The 14,945-nt window shown below is 53.3% G+C and overlaps 3 protein-coding genes across 3 annotated transcripts; 1 reads left to right on the forward strand and 2 right to left on the reverse strand.

Moving 5' to 3' along the window:
- Positions 1-3,414: 3,414 nt before the first annotated feature.
- Positions 3,415-4,170, forward strand: NCLIV_005080 (putative CMGC kinase, MAPK family, MEK kinase-related (incomplete catalytic triad); the record flags this gene model as incomplete). Its single annotated transcript, XM_003880018.1, has 1 exon — positions 3,415-4,170. One exon carries the CDS (start codon positions 3,415-3,417, stop codon positions 4,168-4,170), a length of 756 nt encoding a protein of 251 aa, XP_003880067.1.
- A 4,790-nt stretch (positions 4,171-8,960) lies between these two features.
- Positions 8,961-11,623, reverse strand: NCLIV_005090 (putative TBP-binding protein ABT1; the record flags this gene model as incomplete). Its single annotated transcript, XM_003880019.1, has 4 exons — positions 8,961-9,161; positions 9,566-9,807; positions 10,120-10,966; positions 11,516-11,623. The coding sequence occupies 4 exons, from the start codon at positions 11,621-11,623 to the stop codon at positions 8,961-8,963; spliced, it is 1,398 nt and encodes a 465-aa protein (XP_003880068.1).
- A 1,876-nt stretch (positions 11,624-13,499) lies between these two features.
- NCLIV_005100 (gd15873, related) lies at positions 13,500-14,516 on the reverse strand (the record flags this gene model as incomplete). The annotated part of the gene is made up of 1 exon (XM_003880020.1): positions 13,500-14,516. The coding sequence occupies one exon, from the start codon at positions 14,514-14,516 to the stop codon at positions 13,500-13,502; it is 1,017 nt and encodes a 338-aa protein (XP_003880069.1).
- Between the last annotated feature and the right edge of the window lie 429 nt (positions 14,517-14,945).

Here is a 14,945-nt window from a genome sequence, read left to right on the forward strand (position 1 = left end):
GTTCTCTTCCGGGAGCTGCAGGCTTCGTCCCTCGCCGCCAGCGGTCCTTTCTGGGTGTATTTCGTCCAGTTGAGGAAGAGACGTTGACGAGAAAGCGCGAAAAGTTCATTTCGGAAATTCTCATTGCAGAGGGAGAAAGCAAGTCACTCGGAGAAACGTCGCCTGCTCATCGAGCCGCGTACATCGGTGGACAGGGCTGTGGAAGGCGGGGAAAAGGCTCGAACAGGTTCAGCACAACTCGGAAGACAAAGCAAATCTGTGCGGTAAACGGAAAGATTTGCACAGAGGAACATAAAACATGCATCAGTCACTGTTTTCTCGTCCACCACTGCTCCAGCACGGCAAGAACGGGCTTACTGCGGTCCCTTTGTCGCTTTGCGGCGACAGCTGGAATTGCGTAGAGAGCAACAGCGGAGAAGACACGGCAGAGCGGAAAGAGAAGAATTCAAAACCCTCTAAACTAGGCCGCATCACTCACAGACAGCTGCAGCGAGATTCCTCCCGTCTTCGGGAGAATTTGTCGCAAAGACGTCTTCGTGTTCGTCTCCTCCGAGTCGGGAAACAGCTACGCTGCACTGCGACAGAAAAATCACCGGGCGCGCTGCGCTGGCGAGCGAGCTCAAAAGCGTGAGAGAGGTGTTCGCGCATGAGAGGCGTTTTATTCAGAAGATAAACTCTCCCGTGCTGCTTCTCACACGGCACGAGATGTAGGAGACCCGGGCCTTTTGACAGCGACAAGGCGCTGGTGTGTGTATTTGCGCCAAAAACTCGAAAAGTCGGTCTGCTGCGCAACTGCGCTCGCGGGCCTTCTCAAGCAAGACCAACGAGAACTCCATGAACTCCATGTCCTTGTTTTGGAGTCGCTCTTGCCTACTAAGTCAAGGAAATCCACTTATCTGGCCCGTCACGAAAGAGTGGCGCCGAGGCCTCTCTCGGTGGGAAACTGGGCTGTCGCTGTCCGCCGTACACCACATTGTGCCTTTTTAACAGTCAGAGTCTTTCCCACCTGCCAATGGAGAGAAAGCCTAGCCAAAAGTGTGTGAACGGCTGCTGGTGAGAGATAGAACGGGGCGAGTTTAGTGGCAATGAAGCATGTTCCAAGTGTGCCGCAACTCGGTTTTAGCATACGCATGCAGACACTGTGGGGGCAAACATGAATATAATTGTACTGTTTAAAACAAACACGATTGAAGTCTATGTAAATGTATACAACTCGTCTGACAAATGCAGATTTCCCGCGCTTTTTTGGACAGGACAAAGCCTGGTCCATCCTGCCGCCGGGGACTTCACTCTGGTGTCAAATTGGGGAGTAGAGAGCGTGATACGCTTTCCTCGCTCTTCGGGACTCCTATAGCAGCTCGACAGAGGATTGGCAAATGGTTCACGGCTAGATAGACAAGAGAAGATGACTGCCCAGAGTAACAGGGAGCAACTTCACACACGATGAGAGAGCCACAGAGCGAAACGGTACCTGAGAACTGCACCCTACAAGACGGAGTGTATCGGGCAATTTTGATATGAGGCGCAAGGCGCAAGTTTACACATTTACACAATTTCGGATTCGAAACACAGCGACTCCAAACACCCCGCGGGACTTCGAGGACCTAGACTGTGTCCAGCACACAAGTACAGGCGCCACGACTCGGGCATACGGCAACTCCAAGCCTGACAAGTTCGGACGAATTTAGAACAGACGTAATCGGAATCAAGAGACTCATAGAGCGAAACATCTCTGGAAACTGTGAATCCTCGTTGAAAGTCTCTTTCGGTGATGGACACTGTCGATTCTCCTGTTCGATTTAGGGGCGGCTCGTCCCTGAGAAGCAACCTTTGGGAAAGGTCGTTTTTTTGGGCTGCACATTACGGTAGTTCATCGATTCTTTGCGTGTATGCCAAGTGATCTTGCCCGAGTTGCCTCCCCGTTTTTTGGGCGAACCTTCCTGTCGAGTACGGAATCGACTCAGGAAGAATGTGTGTAACGCGTAGCTGTGCCGACGAGGAAACCAGGAACAGGTTGTGCGAAAAATACGCGCCGATATACACCGTAACCCAGTGCGGCTGCGGATAACGTGTTAGGTACTTCCACGTGGGCACGTATCGAAGGCGGTTGCAAGCTTGTCAACGGTGGCTTCTTTGTTCCTCGATCTTCACGGGATTGCAAAATGGTAAGTACAGGGCACTCAGTGACAGCGTCCCGATTCACCGTTTCGATATGCTATTTGAGCCCCGGTCGTCTCGTCAGGTGACCTTCGTTTTCTTATTCGGGGTAGCGAGATCTTTGGGGCACGCCTCTTCCCTTCCGTTTGATATAGGATAAGTGATCAGGAAGTGAGCAGCGTGTGCAAAAGAGGTGTCGCCAACTTCGGTCTCTCGCATTCTATCTGCATCCCCTCAAGAGGAAGCAAGCGCTTGCCGTCCAATCAGCCACATTCCCTCGATTCCCTTTCCATCAACTGGTAACACAAGCAACGGTTCTGGACAACCACGCGGGCAAAATCGGATGGCGAGATGGCCGCTCTCCGACTGCGTAAAAACTGTGGACTGCGTTCATTCGAACGGTGTAATTTTTTTATTGCGTTCTTTAAGAGCGAAATGACCCGTTAAAACGCTCAATGATTGGGTCCCATGAAAAGCAGCCTCACCCTCGGGGGCACGTGCTTTTTTTGGATGTGGCAATGCATGATGTAGGCAATGTGTTTGTGTGAGTCTCACGTTTGCAAGTCTCTAGACTTTTATAGCGGACACGATTTGCGCAAAAGCCGAAACAACTTGCTAATGATTCTGCACGAGATCTTAGCTCCCTTTCGTCAGCTGAGCAATCATCAAAGCGACGTCATCGCGTTCAGCTCGTCTGGCTCTGTTGTGTCTCGATTTCTCCGAAAGGCTGAGCACATTTCGTGGCCTTCGCTTTTCAGATTTTTTGAGAGACCATTTGTTGAGAGTTTTTTCTTTTTCGAATGACCTAGCCATTCGTCTGAAGGGTGCGAAGCAGTACTCCGGATTGAATGGCGGGTGCAACTGTTTCTCAATTTTTTTCGTCCGCGAGCCTGGTCCGTGTCACGCCGTTCCTTTCTTGACCGCAAACGTGAGCGCGATGCGCTGCAGTCGACTGCTTGTCAAACTGTATTCTGTCCGATCGGAAGACGGACAAGACACTACCACTGTGTCGTCCTCGCTGCTGTCGCCTCTCTGTCTATATTGATCTCGCACTGTTGATCGTTTTTCCTCTCCCGCTACGGTTCCCCTGGCTTTCTTGGTCCTTCACCACTCATCTCGTGCCTCTTCCTTGTGTCCAGTCTGTTCCCGCGAGCTTCACTTCTCTCCTCTGTGCCCACAATTCTGTCATGCGGTGAGCTTCCTAGAGACCACTGCAGTGTTTTCAGGTCGCCCTAGTTCCTCTGCTCCTGACAGCAAATGATGGGAGCGTCGGATAGCGCACAGGTGCCGGACTCTATTCCGCTAGGTCGGGGCATAGTGGCGCACATTGACAAATCTTGTTGCCAGGGAGCAGGAGGTTATGGAGTTGTCTACGGAGGGCACCTTTCTCCTTCTGGTCAGCTCGTTGCGATAAAGGCAGTGCAGCGCCACCAGCAAGTTCTTCTTTTGCTCAGCCGCATGAGAAAATACCAACTAGAGCAACACCGCGTCGACGTGCTTCCTGAGAATTCGCGGCCCACCACGGGTTCGTCGCCTCTAGTGGCTGAGGAAGAAAACCACAGGAAAGATTCCACTGATTCCTATGGAGATGCGCCCGCTGTGACCATGCGACTAGGCTCTCGAGGCGCTTCTCGGCCAGGTGACGGCGTGATGTGCGCGCTTCCACCGCACCCGATTCTTCCTCTTCCTAGCTCGATGCCGGCTTGTGACGACGGCGATCTGAACCCGACATCGGGTGATGCAGAGGCGAACGTGGAAAACGGTGAGGGGAAAAGTGGTGTTGGAAGTGACTCGCAGGGTGCCGAAAGAGCGTGCGAAAGGGCGGCCGACAGCAACGCATGCCACTTGGCGGCAAAGCGTTTCGAGCACGAGGAGTTTGCTCCAGAGGCCGAAGCACAGATCGGCACAACTCAAGAAGAGAAGCGGGAGACAGCTGTGACGCTCGAGACCAGGCACGACGGAGACACGCTGAGAGATGCCCCAAGTTGTCATGCGTCAAAAATCAAAGCCTAACGGCTCGAAGCACTTTATCGTCCCGAAGCTGTAAGAACGGCCAAGGGACCGAAACTTCTTCGACTTCCCCCCCCGCGGTCGATCTTTGAATCCCCGAATCTTCTCCGCGTTTATGGAATCTACCCGTGTCTCCACACTGGTCAGCTGTTCACTGTTATGGAGAGACTCGAAGGACCGCCGCTTCGCTCCTATCAGCTCGAGAGATATTCCGAGGTTCTTCCGACGGAAATGGAAGCCTTCAGGATCGTTTTCCCTGTCCTAAAGAGACTCCAGGAGCTCCATGAGAAAGGGGTAAGCGAGAGGCCCAGGGAAGCAAAACGGCCGTGGACGGCAGCTGTAGAACCGCGTATGTACACACACACACATTTGCATGTGTGTTCATCCTACATAGAACGCTTCCGGTGGAAACGCGTTCGAGTCCAGTGAACGAGGCGTCCTTCCTTCGTTTTTCGAGTGTTCCTCGTCCGTCACCCGGACTTTTATTTTTCCGCGTCTGTTTCCCCCGTTGCAGTTCATCCACGGGGACATAAAGGTGGAGAATTTGATGTTCGGTCACTCTCCTCCTAAGCTAGAGGATCTCACGATCGTCGAGCTCGATACGCTCCTTCCTCACATTCCCGATGCCGATGGCCTAACGCCTCTCCCGTTGAACTGTCCAGCTCTGGGCGAGAAGTTTCTGAAAGAGACTGATTTGGCAAACCTGAACTCTTCTGCGACGAGACACAAAGAAACAGAAGCGACGACTCTGAAGGCACCAGACACCCGTTGATCTGGGCTCTTGGGCCCTCCATTCCAGGAGAGGCACAGCGGCCTCGCCCTCAGTTCGCACCTGGGATGTACCGGTGGTCTGTTCCGTTGTGCTCGAGGGAAACGAAGTGATACACGCGGGGACGACGGACTTCTCCAAGAAAGGCAATGCGCGCGCAGCTTGTGGACGGTGTGCAGGCTGCGTTGGCGACAACTTCACTCCCCAGTATATGTCCCGAATGAGATCTTTGTAGAAAGGAAAGTCTCACCGTACGTTGATGTCTACGCCGTGGGCTGTCTCCTGTACCTTCTCATGGAAGGGTGTTTCCCCCGTGAACCGGAGTGCGTTGCGAGGTACGAAGGTCCCTTCCAGGCAGCACTCGAGACGCGACTCTGCGCAGTTTTCTGACCGACACTTTACGAGCGTTTCTCGTAGATTTCGACCGCTAAGGGAAACTTATCTCCATGCTGGAATACGTTGGACGGTTCACGGGAAACCTTTCTGCTCATTGCATACAGCCGTTAAACTGTTATGTACGTGCGAGGATTCGCTGCATCAAATGCGTTTTGGTCGCCTGCAATCTTTGAATACGCTGGGGACCGGCTTCACCATCCCTGTCCTAGTGAGAAGAGCGGCAACGGCATTGGGCAGACCGACCGTGCAAACTATCTCTGAAAGGATTCGTTGGCTGGAGGGTAACGGAGTTTTTGTCTCTTTCGTGTCTCCGTTTGCATCGGAGAGTCCCTTTTCTTTCCGATGTCGTTCGCAGAAATGCCGTTTTGAGCACTGGAGCAACAAGCAGGCTGGGAGCGGAACCGCTGTTCCGTCGAGCCAAGAGAAACTACTCGACATTCTGTGAGAACTTCATGGGGCGCCTTCTCTACACGAATCGGAGGTATCGAGCTGGCGACGCGGCCGAGGCTCTTCGGCATCCCTGGATTGGCTGTATGGCTTGGTTGCTCGAGGAGGAAGAGAAAAAAAAGGAGAGGAGAGGAAGACAGCCGAGAGACGAAAGGCCAGGGAGGAGAGACACAAGACCTACTGGGAGGCAACCACGAGGCAGACGAGGAGAAGGTGAACGACGACGACTCAGTTTCCACTGGCAGCATCGAGACACAGGACGCATTCGGTTCGGGGCCGGGAGGGTTCGATCGATCAGTATCGGCCCCAGACGCACGCGGGGAAAGGGAAGGATTCGAAGTTGCTTTGAAAGCACCAAGCTTCGAGACGAAGCATTCCACTGTGGCCTCTCCGAACTCGACGGCTGCAGCGACAGACTTGGAGGAGGTAGGGGACCTCTGGAGCCCAGAGATGTCGCCGACTGTAGCTGAGGCGTTTGAGGCTAAGCGTCCGTCTGTCGACGGTTCGTCTTCTTTTGGACTCGACTCGTCGCCGCCCGTTTCGCCCCTTTTCATGGGGGCTAGGCAGAAATGTCACAATGTGCAGGCCGCGGAGCGGCGCTGTCGTTCCGTGGGTTTAAACCGCGCGTGTGCAGCCTCAAGCCTCAGCCCGTTGGAAACGTATCTAGAGGAGGGAGGCGAAGAGTCTTCAGCGCAGAAAGAAGAGAAAGAAGAGAGTGTGGTCGGCTGGGGCGGTCGGGTCCGCGAGACGCAGGTGTTGCCAAGGATCAGCACAGAGAAACGGGGAGGCCAGACTGGGATGCGACTTCTCCAGAGGAGACGAAAGGTGGGCGTCTCAACAGAGCCCCTGCCGAATCATTGGCAAGAGGAGAGGACTCAAACGCTGCTATCGAACCGGAAAGGCAGAGTGCCTTTTGGCACAGAAAATGACGGGGCGCAGGAACAGGGGAAAATACGGGAAAACGTGACGCCCACGCCGTAGAGTGGAGGGTGGCTCGGGATTTTGTTTGGCAGCAGCGGGTCGGAGGCTGGTGAATTCTCAGCTTGTCGGACAGAGAGAAATCCACACGGTTCATCCAGGTTAGATGGGATGCTGAGAGAGATGATGTTTTCTCCGGAGGGGAGAAGGAGCATCGACTGGGAGAGATGACGCTGGCAGCTTCTGCGCCACGTGAACAAGGCTGGCCGTTCCCTCTTTTCCCCAGCAAAGCAGAAGCAGTGGAGGAGGAACAAGGCGGAAGCGCTGTGCAGGAGAGGAGGGAAACGATGAGGCGGAGACAGAAAGCAGATAGAGTGGAAGGAGCCAGGGGAGAAACATGGCTGGCAGGATGGCATCAAAGGAGCGAGGAAGGAGAAAAACGACAAGGATCCGAATTTGGTTGCTGCAGTTAGTCTCGCTGTTTGGAACGGCAGCACACCCACTCCGTCTTTATTGCCTGACAGTACCTCTCGAGCAGTGGGTGGCTTAGTGCGTTCAGACAGGGGCAAGAAACTGGATTTGAAGAGGAAGAGCGGGAGGGAGACGGCAGAGACACAACGAATTGCAGTGGAACTGTAGACCACGGTTGGCAAGCAAAAACTGGTGCACACGAAATAAAGAAGACGACCGATCGTGTCTTGTCTGCCGCGGACCTGGAAAACGTAGGTGAAGAGGCGAAAGCCGACGATGGCCTCTTATCCGGTCTCGTTAGCTTCCTATCGCGCCCTCTGGTTGGAGACACAAGCAGCTGACGCAAGCAGGAAACCACGAGCGGTACGAGAAGGATCCGCCACGCATTTGTGGCGAAAGAGATGCGATGAAGGCGATGAACAGCGTTGTAGTCTTGGTTTTCCTTTAACGTCCCTTTTCCGAGTTAGGGGAGGGAACGATAGCACCGCCAAACACGTGTTCGTTTCTCTGTATAAGGGTGGTTGGCCCTCTGACCGCGAAGAGAAGCCAACAACGCTACGACCCTCCGCCTTTCTAAACCTTTCTTTGACCTTGTATATATTTTTGTGAAAGATGCACACGGCCGGACCGGTTTTGCAGTCGGTTAAATCGATGTACCCCACAATGTCTATCTCTGGAATAAAAATACCGGTAAACAATACAAAAGGAAACACAGCGTATGTCTGTCTTTCTATGGCAGACGCACCCTGGTGACATTCTGTTTTCCTCGCACTGTGCAGAAGCCACGCAGTACAGAGCTACACATAGGAGTTTCCAGCTTTTCCTGCTTTAGTCTGTTGCCGTTGATGGCGCCGTGGTTTTCACTAGACGTCGCTGCCAGGTGTCCGTACGTACAGTTTTATTCTTCGCCCCTGTAACGCAAAGCCTATATTTCCCCCTGTATTTGAAAGGGGCATTCTCTCGCAATATGCGAGGTCCAACTCGGAAAAAGCTTGAAGTGAAATCCAGCTCTTCAAAATTTCCCCTAGAGTTGGTTCCACGCTCGGCTCACGAATGCAAAACATGTGCACCGGTCGTTATCTTGCTTGTGCACCTGTGTTCTGGATGTTACGTCTCGGTGGCAGGACTTCATGCTCGTTCGCTTTCGCGGATCATGGACCTTCGCGATCGGACTGAAGTTCGTGTTTGTCGTACGAAATAGCCTTGCATCTGCGATTTAGATCCGTTTCGAGTCTCCAATGTACGAACGTTCTGGTATCCGTATGGTGATAGATGGAAACCTGGCTTTGATACCTGTCTTACTTTCATCAGGATCGTTGCGTTCGGGGTCGTGCGCGGTGGAGCAACGAAGGCAATGGACACAAAACGAGTGGACAGTTTCTTTCCCTGTTGTTGAAGTTATTGCCCTTACCCTTGCTGTGTCACACCACAACATGTTCGAGAGCGAAGAGGCACGAAGCGACAGTACTGACAGGTTTTTCTCTGGGTGAACTTCACACGAGACTACTTTTCGTTCCTGTAAAGGGACATACACCTGCCTGGGATAATGTTCAGCAACGACACTCTGCCCTCAGGCCGATCTGATGTCGCTGGCTGCGGCGACTGCGATTTTTAGCAGCCCCAGGCAAACCGTTTCTCGCTGTACGCCCGTCCTCGAGTATCACTGTTCTTCAGGGATCTCAGGCACTCCAGAAAGCATGACCTTTGAAGAGACACTTGGCGTTCCCCCACATACTTGCCCCAAGCGTAGGTGGTACCGTACCCGAAGCACGAGCTACTTGATCGGCTTCTTTCACCGCAGCTTCTTTTGAGTTTGCACGGGCGGCGCAAGAGTCGCCGCTTTCCGATGTGGTTGGACTCCTTTTTGGGCGGCCTGCGGCGTCTTCTTCATGGCCCGGGAGTCGGCATATTTCAAAGCTCCTGTAGCGAGGAAGTCGGGGACCGCGATGTCATCGAGCTCTTTCATCTCGTCGGAGAAGCGTCGCTCGAAGAACTTTCAAGAACAGAGAGAAAGGCACACGAACTAGGATAACTGCTCAAGATTACAAGCAAGAAGAAGACTGGACAGCGGAAGGAGGATCGATTGTGGACTGACAGTCAACGCAGAGAACAAGCTATCAGTGATCGGGCACTCCGTTACCGCCCCTTCCACGGGCCTCGTCGTTTATTTCCAAGTACGAATTTGTGCCGGTTTGCGTTAGAGCATGGCATGGGGAGGATACTCGGTCGAGTATTTTGCTTCACCTGAAGAACAGAGAACTTTACTCTGTGAACACAAGATTGACATGCAGGTGTATCAGCGCGAGACTACGCGTGCCAGGCAAACGGCGTACTCTACCGGCTGCGCAGGGGGAAGTCGCGGATCGCTGCCGAGCTTTCCATGCGTATCCAGCTTACTCTGCCGCTATTATCAGGCTTCTGTTGACGATCTTTGTCGTGGCTCCATTCCTTCAGTCGGTTCAGCTTCTTCTGGTTCTGCTCGGAGGTCTCTAGCAGCTCTTTGTAAAGGCTCGTGACTGTACGGATCATGCTACAGTAATCGATCTTGCGTGCTCCGTGAGGGAGGCGATTGTACATGCCTAATCGGCTACCGGTCACGTTCTCCGCGACTTCTTCCCAATCCCATACTTTATAAGAATCTGTGAAAAAGACAGGAAACAAGTTGTCGAAATAGAGGATTGTTGGGCAAAACTGGAATTTACCAGCTGGACACACGGCAAGGGCGCGGGGATCCAGTCGATCTGTGCTGTCACCAGACCGCAGTGGATGGCCGGCTCATAAAGGGTATGTGAAAAAACTGAGGCGAGCACAAGGCTGCATGGACTTTGCTGCAAGCGATCCTTGTTTTGTCGGCTTCAGCGTATTCGTATGATGGAAAAGTACACATGTATATACGGACCGCTAGCTGCCGCATGTTACGGCAACTGCTTGCTTATTCCGATCTCTCCTACCTGAATTTTCTTGAAGTCTGTCGAGCACTCGCATCAAACAGCCACTCTGTCTGGTCGCAGGCGTGCGCTGCTCTGCATCGCTGGATATACCATCTTTTTTCTCTACCCAGAGCTGCTGCGTAGCAGGATTAGCGGCACCAGATGGAAAAGCCGTCGCTTTTCTCATGTCAGGAGCAAACTGACTCTCGGCGCGGATACACTCAAACATGGGATGGAACCTCAAAAAGTTGTCGGAACCTCTTCGTTCGAACTCCAGCTCGTCGTCTGGTGGCAGGGAAGAGCATCCTGAGCCTGAGAGGAGACGACCCGAGATAGGGTCACGTGGCCCACTGAGATTTCCCGAGACATTCCCTAATGCCAAAGCGGAGGAAGGTTGAGGCGTGTTTAAGAGAGCCGTGCTGATATGCGTCGCTCGCTTTCGCAGAAACCAAACATTCGCGAGCGCAGGGGGATTTGGAGGAGGCGGTAATGGGGGAGCTGGGAGATCGGCAGCCTTCGCCGTGTCGCTGGGGTCACAGTTCCCGGCGGAAGTACCCGAAGAAGAAGCCCCGATCTGTGAAGGACGCGTCCCGGGCTTCTTTGGCTCAACAGGCGAGCCAGGGGCCGAAGAAGGAGAGGGAGTTGTCGAACGCGTAAAGCGAGGAATCACCATGGTGAGGTTTTCTGCCTCAGTGCTCTTCAAGACATGCTTGTGAGCAGACCCCTCATGAACGAACGGAGAAACGGAGTGCTCTTCTTTCACAGGAAAAAGGTAGGTGTCTTGGCGGAAATGAGGTGGAAGCGCAGAGCTCGTTTTTCTTATAGCGAGGCCCACGAAACCATAAGTCAATGCAGGCGCAACGATGGTCTGCCGACACGTTACGAGGAACGACAGACACACATAGCAGGCAGCACATCAGAAGCAACATCGGCAGCCCAGCTCGTGGACAGCTTGATGCCACTCCACGGGAAATCGCTTCCTCGAACCAACAGCCTGCTTGGAACAAAAACATGCGGCAGTGTTACAATTTTTGTGCCGGCGGGATGCTACACACTTGACGCGCCCTGGTACAGATTTAAGCGCACTCAACCGTAGCCGCAAAAACGACGGAAGAAAACGGTGTGAAGGGTGCCTTCCTGCTGCGCCAGTCTGGACTGTGCCAATCGGGTTGAACGAGAGAGAGCGGGACTTACTAGCATAAAGAGAAAGAACCGCAAGGTGTGGAAAGGAGACGTGAAAGGACGGACGTCACCCCTGTCGACTGCCATCCGAGGCCAGTCGAGCAGCGGGGAAGGCTTGCTTGTTGTAACCGGTGACAGACGCAGTCCTGTCATCCGAACTTTTCTCTTCCGTGTGGGTTTCTTGGGAGCGGAAATTCCGTTGGGGAATCCCACGAATCGTGGTTTCGCTTCGTACTCTGTCGTATTGCCCCAAAAAGTCGGGCCCGGGAACCCGGCGGCGGTCGATGTGCTCGGTCCCCACGCGCGCCCCAGCTAGCTGCTCCGACCTCCCGTCACACTTCATTGGCACTCCATTTTCACAGTTTGTGTGGAGTGCACGACAGTGCACGGAATTCACCTTCTTTCACGGCACAGGATGCCGATGTGCAACCTCAACAGGGACAGTTCACTCACAGGCCGTCCCTTGCGTAACAGGATAAGATGAGGTTGCACCGAGTCGAGCATTTCCGGGCAGCACAGTGTAAGTACACCCGAGGGGGTACCATACGGAAATGGCACCTCTCTGTTTGTGGCCTGTGAACTTTGAGTCATGTTCGCATATGAACGTGCAGCGAAATTAATCTAAACGCCGTTTCCTTTACAACCAGTGGCTATCCACTCCGCAGAGGTGACAAGGCTCCTTGTGTCCCCCCGGTCGAGACACAACAACGCACACTCAAGGGGTCTTTCGAGGCTTACAAGCCAAGCCGTACACGAAGGATGTGTCTTCGAAAAAGCGGCGATGTTACCGCCCCATAGGTTTTTAGAAGCAAACAGTTGATGTGGTGAGACTGTGGGACGGAACTAGCATGGCACTTTCTTACGAAACCCCGAACGGCGCGGGATTCGAGTTTGCTCTGTTCCTCATTGACTGTATTGTCAACCCATTGCCAATGAGCCAGAGGCCGGTATCATATATGTTGTGTCTTTTCCAAGTCGTTGCCTGTGTCTAGAGAGGACGCCCTGCAGGAAGGGAGGAAGCTGATACACGCAAGACGCTTGCCGTCATGTGGACTCCTGTAGATGCAAGAGATTTTTTATGCAAATTGCAGGAGGAGCTGGACACCGAGCAATTGTTACTGTGACGTAGATTAATGCCTGTTCAGGGGAGACACTCCAGAGCTCCATCCTACGGGGCGACAAAGCTGGTGCTTATCATATGAAACGGGAATACGTCCACCACGCGAGCTTTGGAGTCCGAACTTGTCGCCCACACTGTGTCAGCCCAAACGGTCTCCTGTTGTGCCTTCTGGCATCTGCATTTTTTCGAAGCAGCATGCAACTGGTGGCGTTGTCAGAAAGAGCGCTGCCTGCTTCTTCACTGCGAAGCACGTTCTGCATTGACTCGGATGGTTTTTCTGTTGCATAGAAAAGCCGCACAGAGTTCTGCCTATTGGAAAGCCCTCCTTTCATCTTTTCCCAAAATCCACAGAAAATGCAGCTTGATGATATTCGTCAGACGACTCCTCTCCGGAAAACAAAATCATGAAGCATGCTGTGTGCTTGACGCTGATCTCTTGGATTGTTCACTGCGAATTTCAATCTCCTCTGTGGCCCCGGCACATGGATGGTATGTTAGATATTCCTTCGTGGTGTACATTCTGCGTAAACCAAGGAGTTTCCAGCCCCATCTGCGCCCAATAGGAAGTTACGTTCAGACCTTCAGATATGGTTGTTCTAGTGCAAGGACAGTTGCCTTTAAATCAGGCAGTGCAAAAGAATCTGTTCGTTTGGTGCTAAAAAGTGGACGCCAGCTACCATAGGCTCTGTGTGAAGCTGCTGTACCCTCTTGGGGGGGGTCCACTCGACACGGCTCTCATGCGGAGGAAACTAAGAAAGGAACCAACGGCAAACCATCGGGCAGCTCTCCTTTGTTCATCATGGGAATTCGGGAAAGAAACCTTCCTTTTTTCTCTGTCCACCTTTTGAACACTGAGTCGGGAAGGAGGGTACTGGATGGCAGAAAAGTACCGGCTTCTCGTCATATCGCGCTTCAGAGCGCAGCCTCCCACGTGAGCAGCAAACACTGATATCCAGTGCTGTACGAAATCCGGACACGAACCGCTTCGAAGACAAGACGCAGCCTTCTTGACAGAAGCAAGACTGACTCAGAACGCGGGGGCGGTTAGTGCGCTGGTGGAGAAATCTGGGAACGTTCGTTCTTCGTTGGATGGTCGGTCTCACATAACGAACTGATCAAGAACAGCATCGCTAATGGCCCGGGTTCCAGTTTTTGGTACCTGTGCCCGCTCTCCTCTCGCCATAGACTCTTTCGTGCCGCCTGAGTTTCGGCCAGAGGGGCCATCTTTTGCCTTTCCCAAGACACCGCCGGTTTTAAGTGAAGCTTGTGGATGAGCCGTTCGTTTTTCTGGATTGTGCCCACGAGGCGTTTTCTTCTTCAGCTGCTTTCCCTTTTCTTCTCTTCCCTCTGTGGCTTCATTTTCGCCGTCCAAAGAGTGACTCTCAGCCTCACCGAGGTCTTCCTTATCTTCCCGGTCTTTCCTTTTGCCGGCCCGTTTCTCTTCCATTTTCAAGAATCTCTTTTGCTCGTCGACTAACTCCAGGTACAGCGAGTTCTGGCGCTTCACCTCGTTGAGCGCGGCATTAAGTCGAGCTTCGCGAACGCGACGTTTGTACACTTTCTCCTCGATGAGCTGTTGCCATGAAAAGCCTTTGAGGTACGTCAGACACCAGAGATCTTCTCGCCACCGGCTCTTTCGCTTCGTTCCTCCGATCGGCTGCCCATTCAAAAAGCCCGCCACACGACGGGCCACACGCTTATCGAGAAACTCTAGCCAGCCCTCTGTCGCGACAGCAGAGGATGCGGATTTCGACTGAGAAGAAGGCGAACGGCGATTGCGGCGCTGATCCCCGGCGCCGTCGTCCTGTATGTGGAGTCGCCCCAGCTGGCCGAAGCGATCAAAGTAGCGACGAAGCGCTGCACGGTTCATCCGAGGAGGAATTCGTGAGATATACACAATTCCTGGTTCGCGTTTCTTCCGCTGGGTGGCAAGCAAAGACGGAGCAGTTAGGGAAGAAGACGCAGACAACGAAGAAGACGCAGAAGTCCCCTTCCCATTATCGAGACGCCGTTTCTTCTGTGGAGCACTTTTCCGTGAAGTCGCCTCCTCCAACGGATTCCCCTCCAAGGAGGCATCCATGGACGAGGGTCCGCGCGGGGAGCTGTCTGTACGCATCGCGACGAGCTCCCTTGAGCATGCGAGAAGCGGCGGTGAACTCAATTTCCCGTCCCACCTTGCCCTGTCGAAAGGCACATAAGCATGCATCCACCAAGCCTTCTGCAGTGGTTAAGAGGATGAAACATTAACCCAAGATATACCCTTTGATGTGTGCCCCGTCTTTCCGCCCTCGCTTTTCCTCGGCGTCCTTTCTGTTTCGTGTTTCTTGTGCCACGAAGGCTTCCAGATCTTTTCCCCAGCATCAATGAAGCGTGGCGGCACTGTCCTGAGTGGAGCACAGCCTTTCTGCTCCGAGATCCCAGGGCAAACTTCCAGCAAGACGGAGGAGGAAAAAACACCGCGGTGCTTCCCTGTTGCTGGAAAGCTGATCTAGCGGGTAACAGCCATTAGGTACGCAAAAGGAAGGCTAAATGTGGGGCCACGGTG

This window comes from Neospora caninum, chromosome II, assembly GCF_000208865.1.
Source record: "Neospora caninum Liverpool complete genome, chromosome II".
Classification (NCBI taxonomy): Eukaryota; Apicomplexa; class Conoidasida; order Eucoccidiorida; family Sarcocystidae; genus Neospora; species Neospora caninum.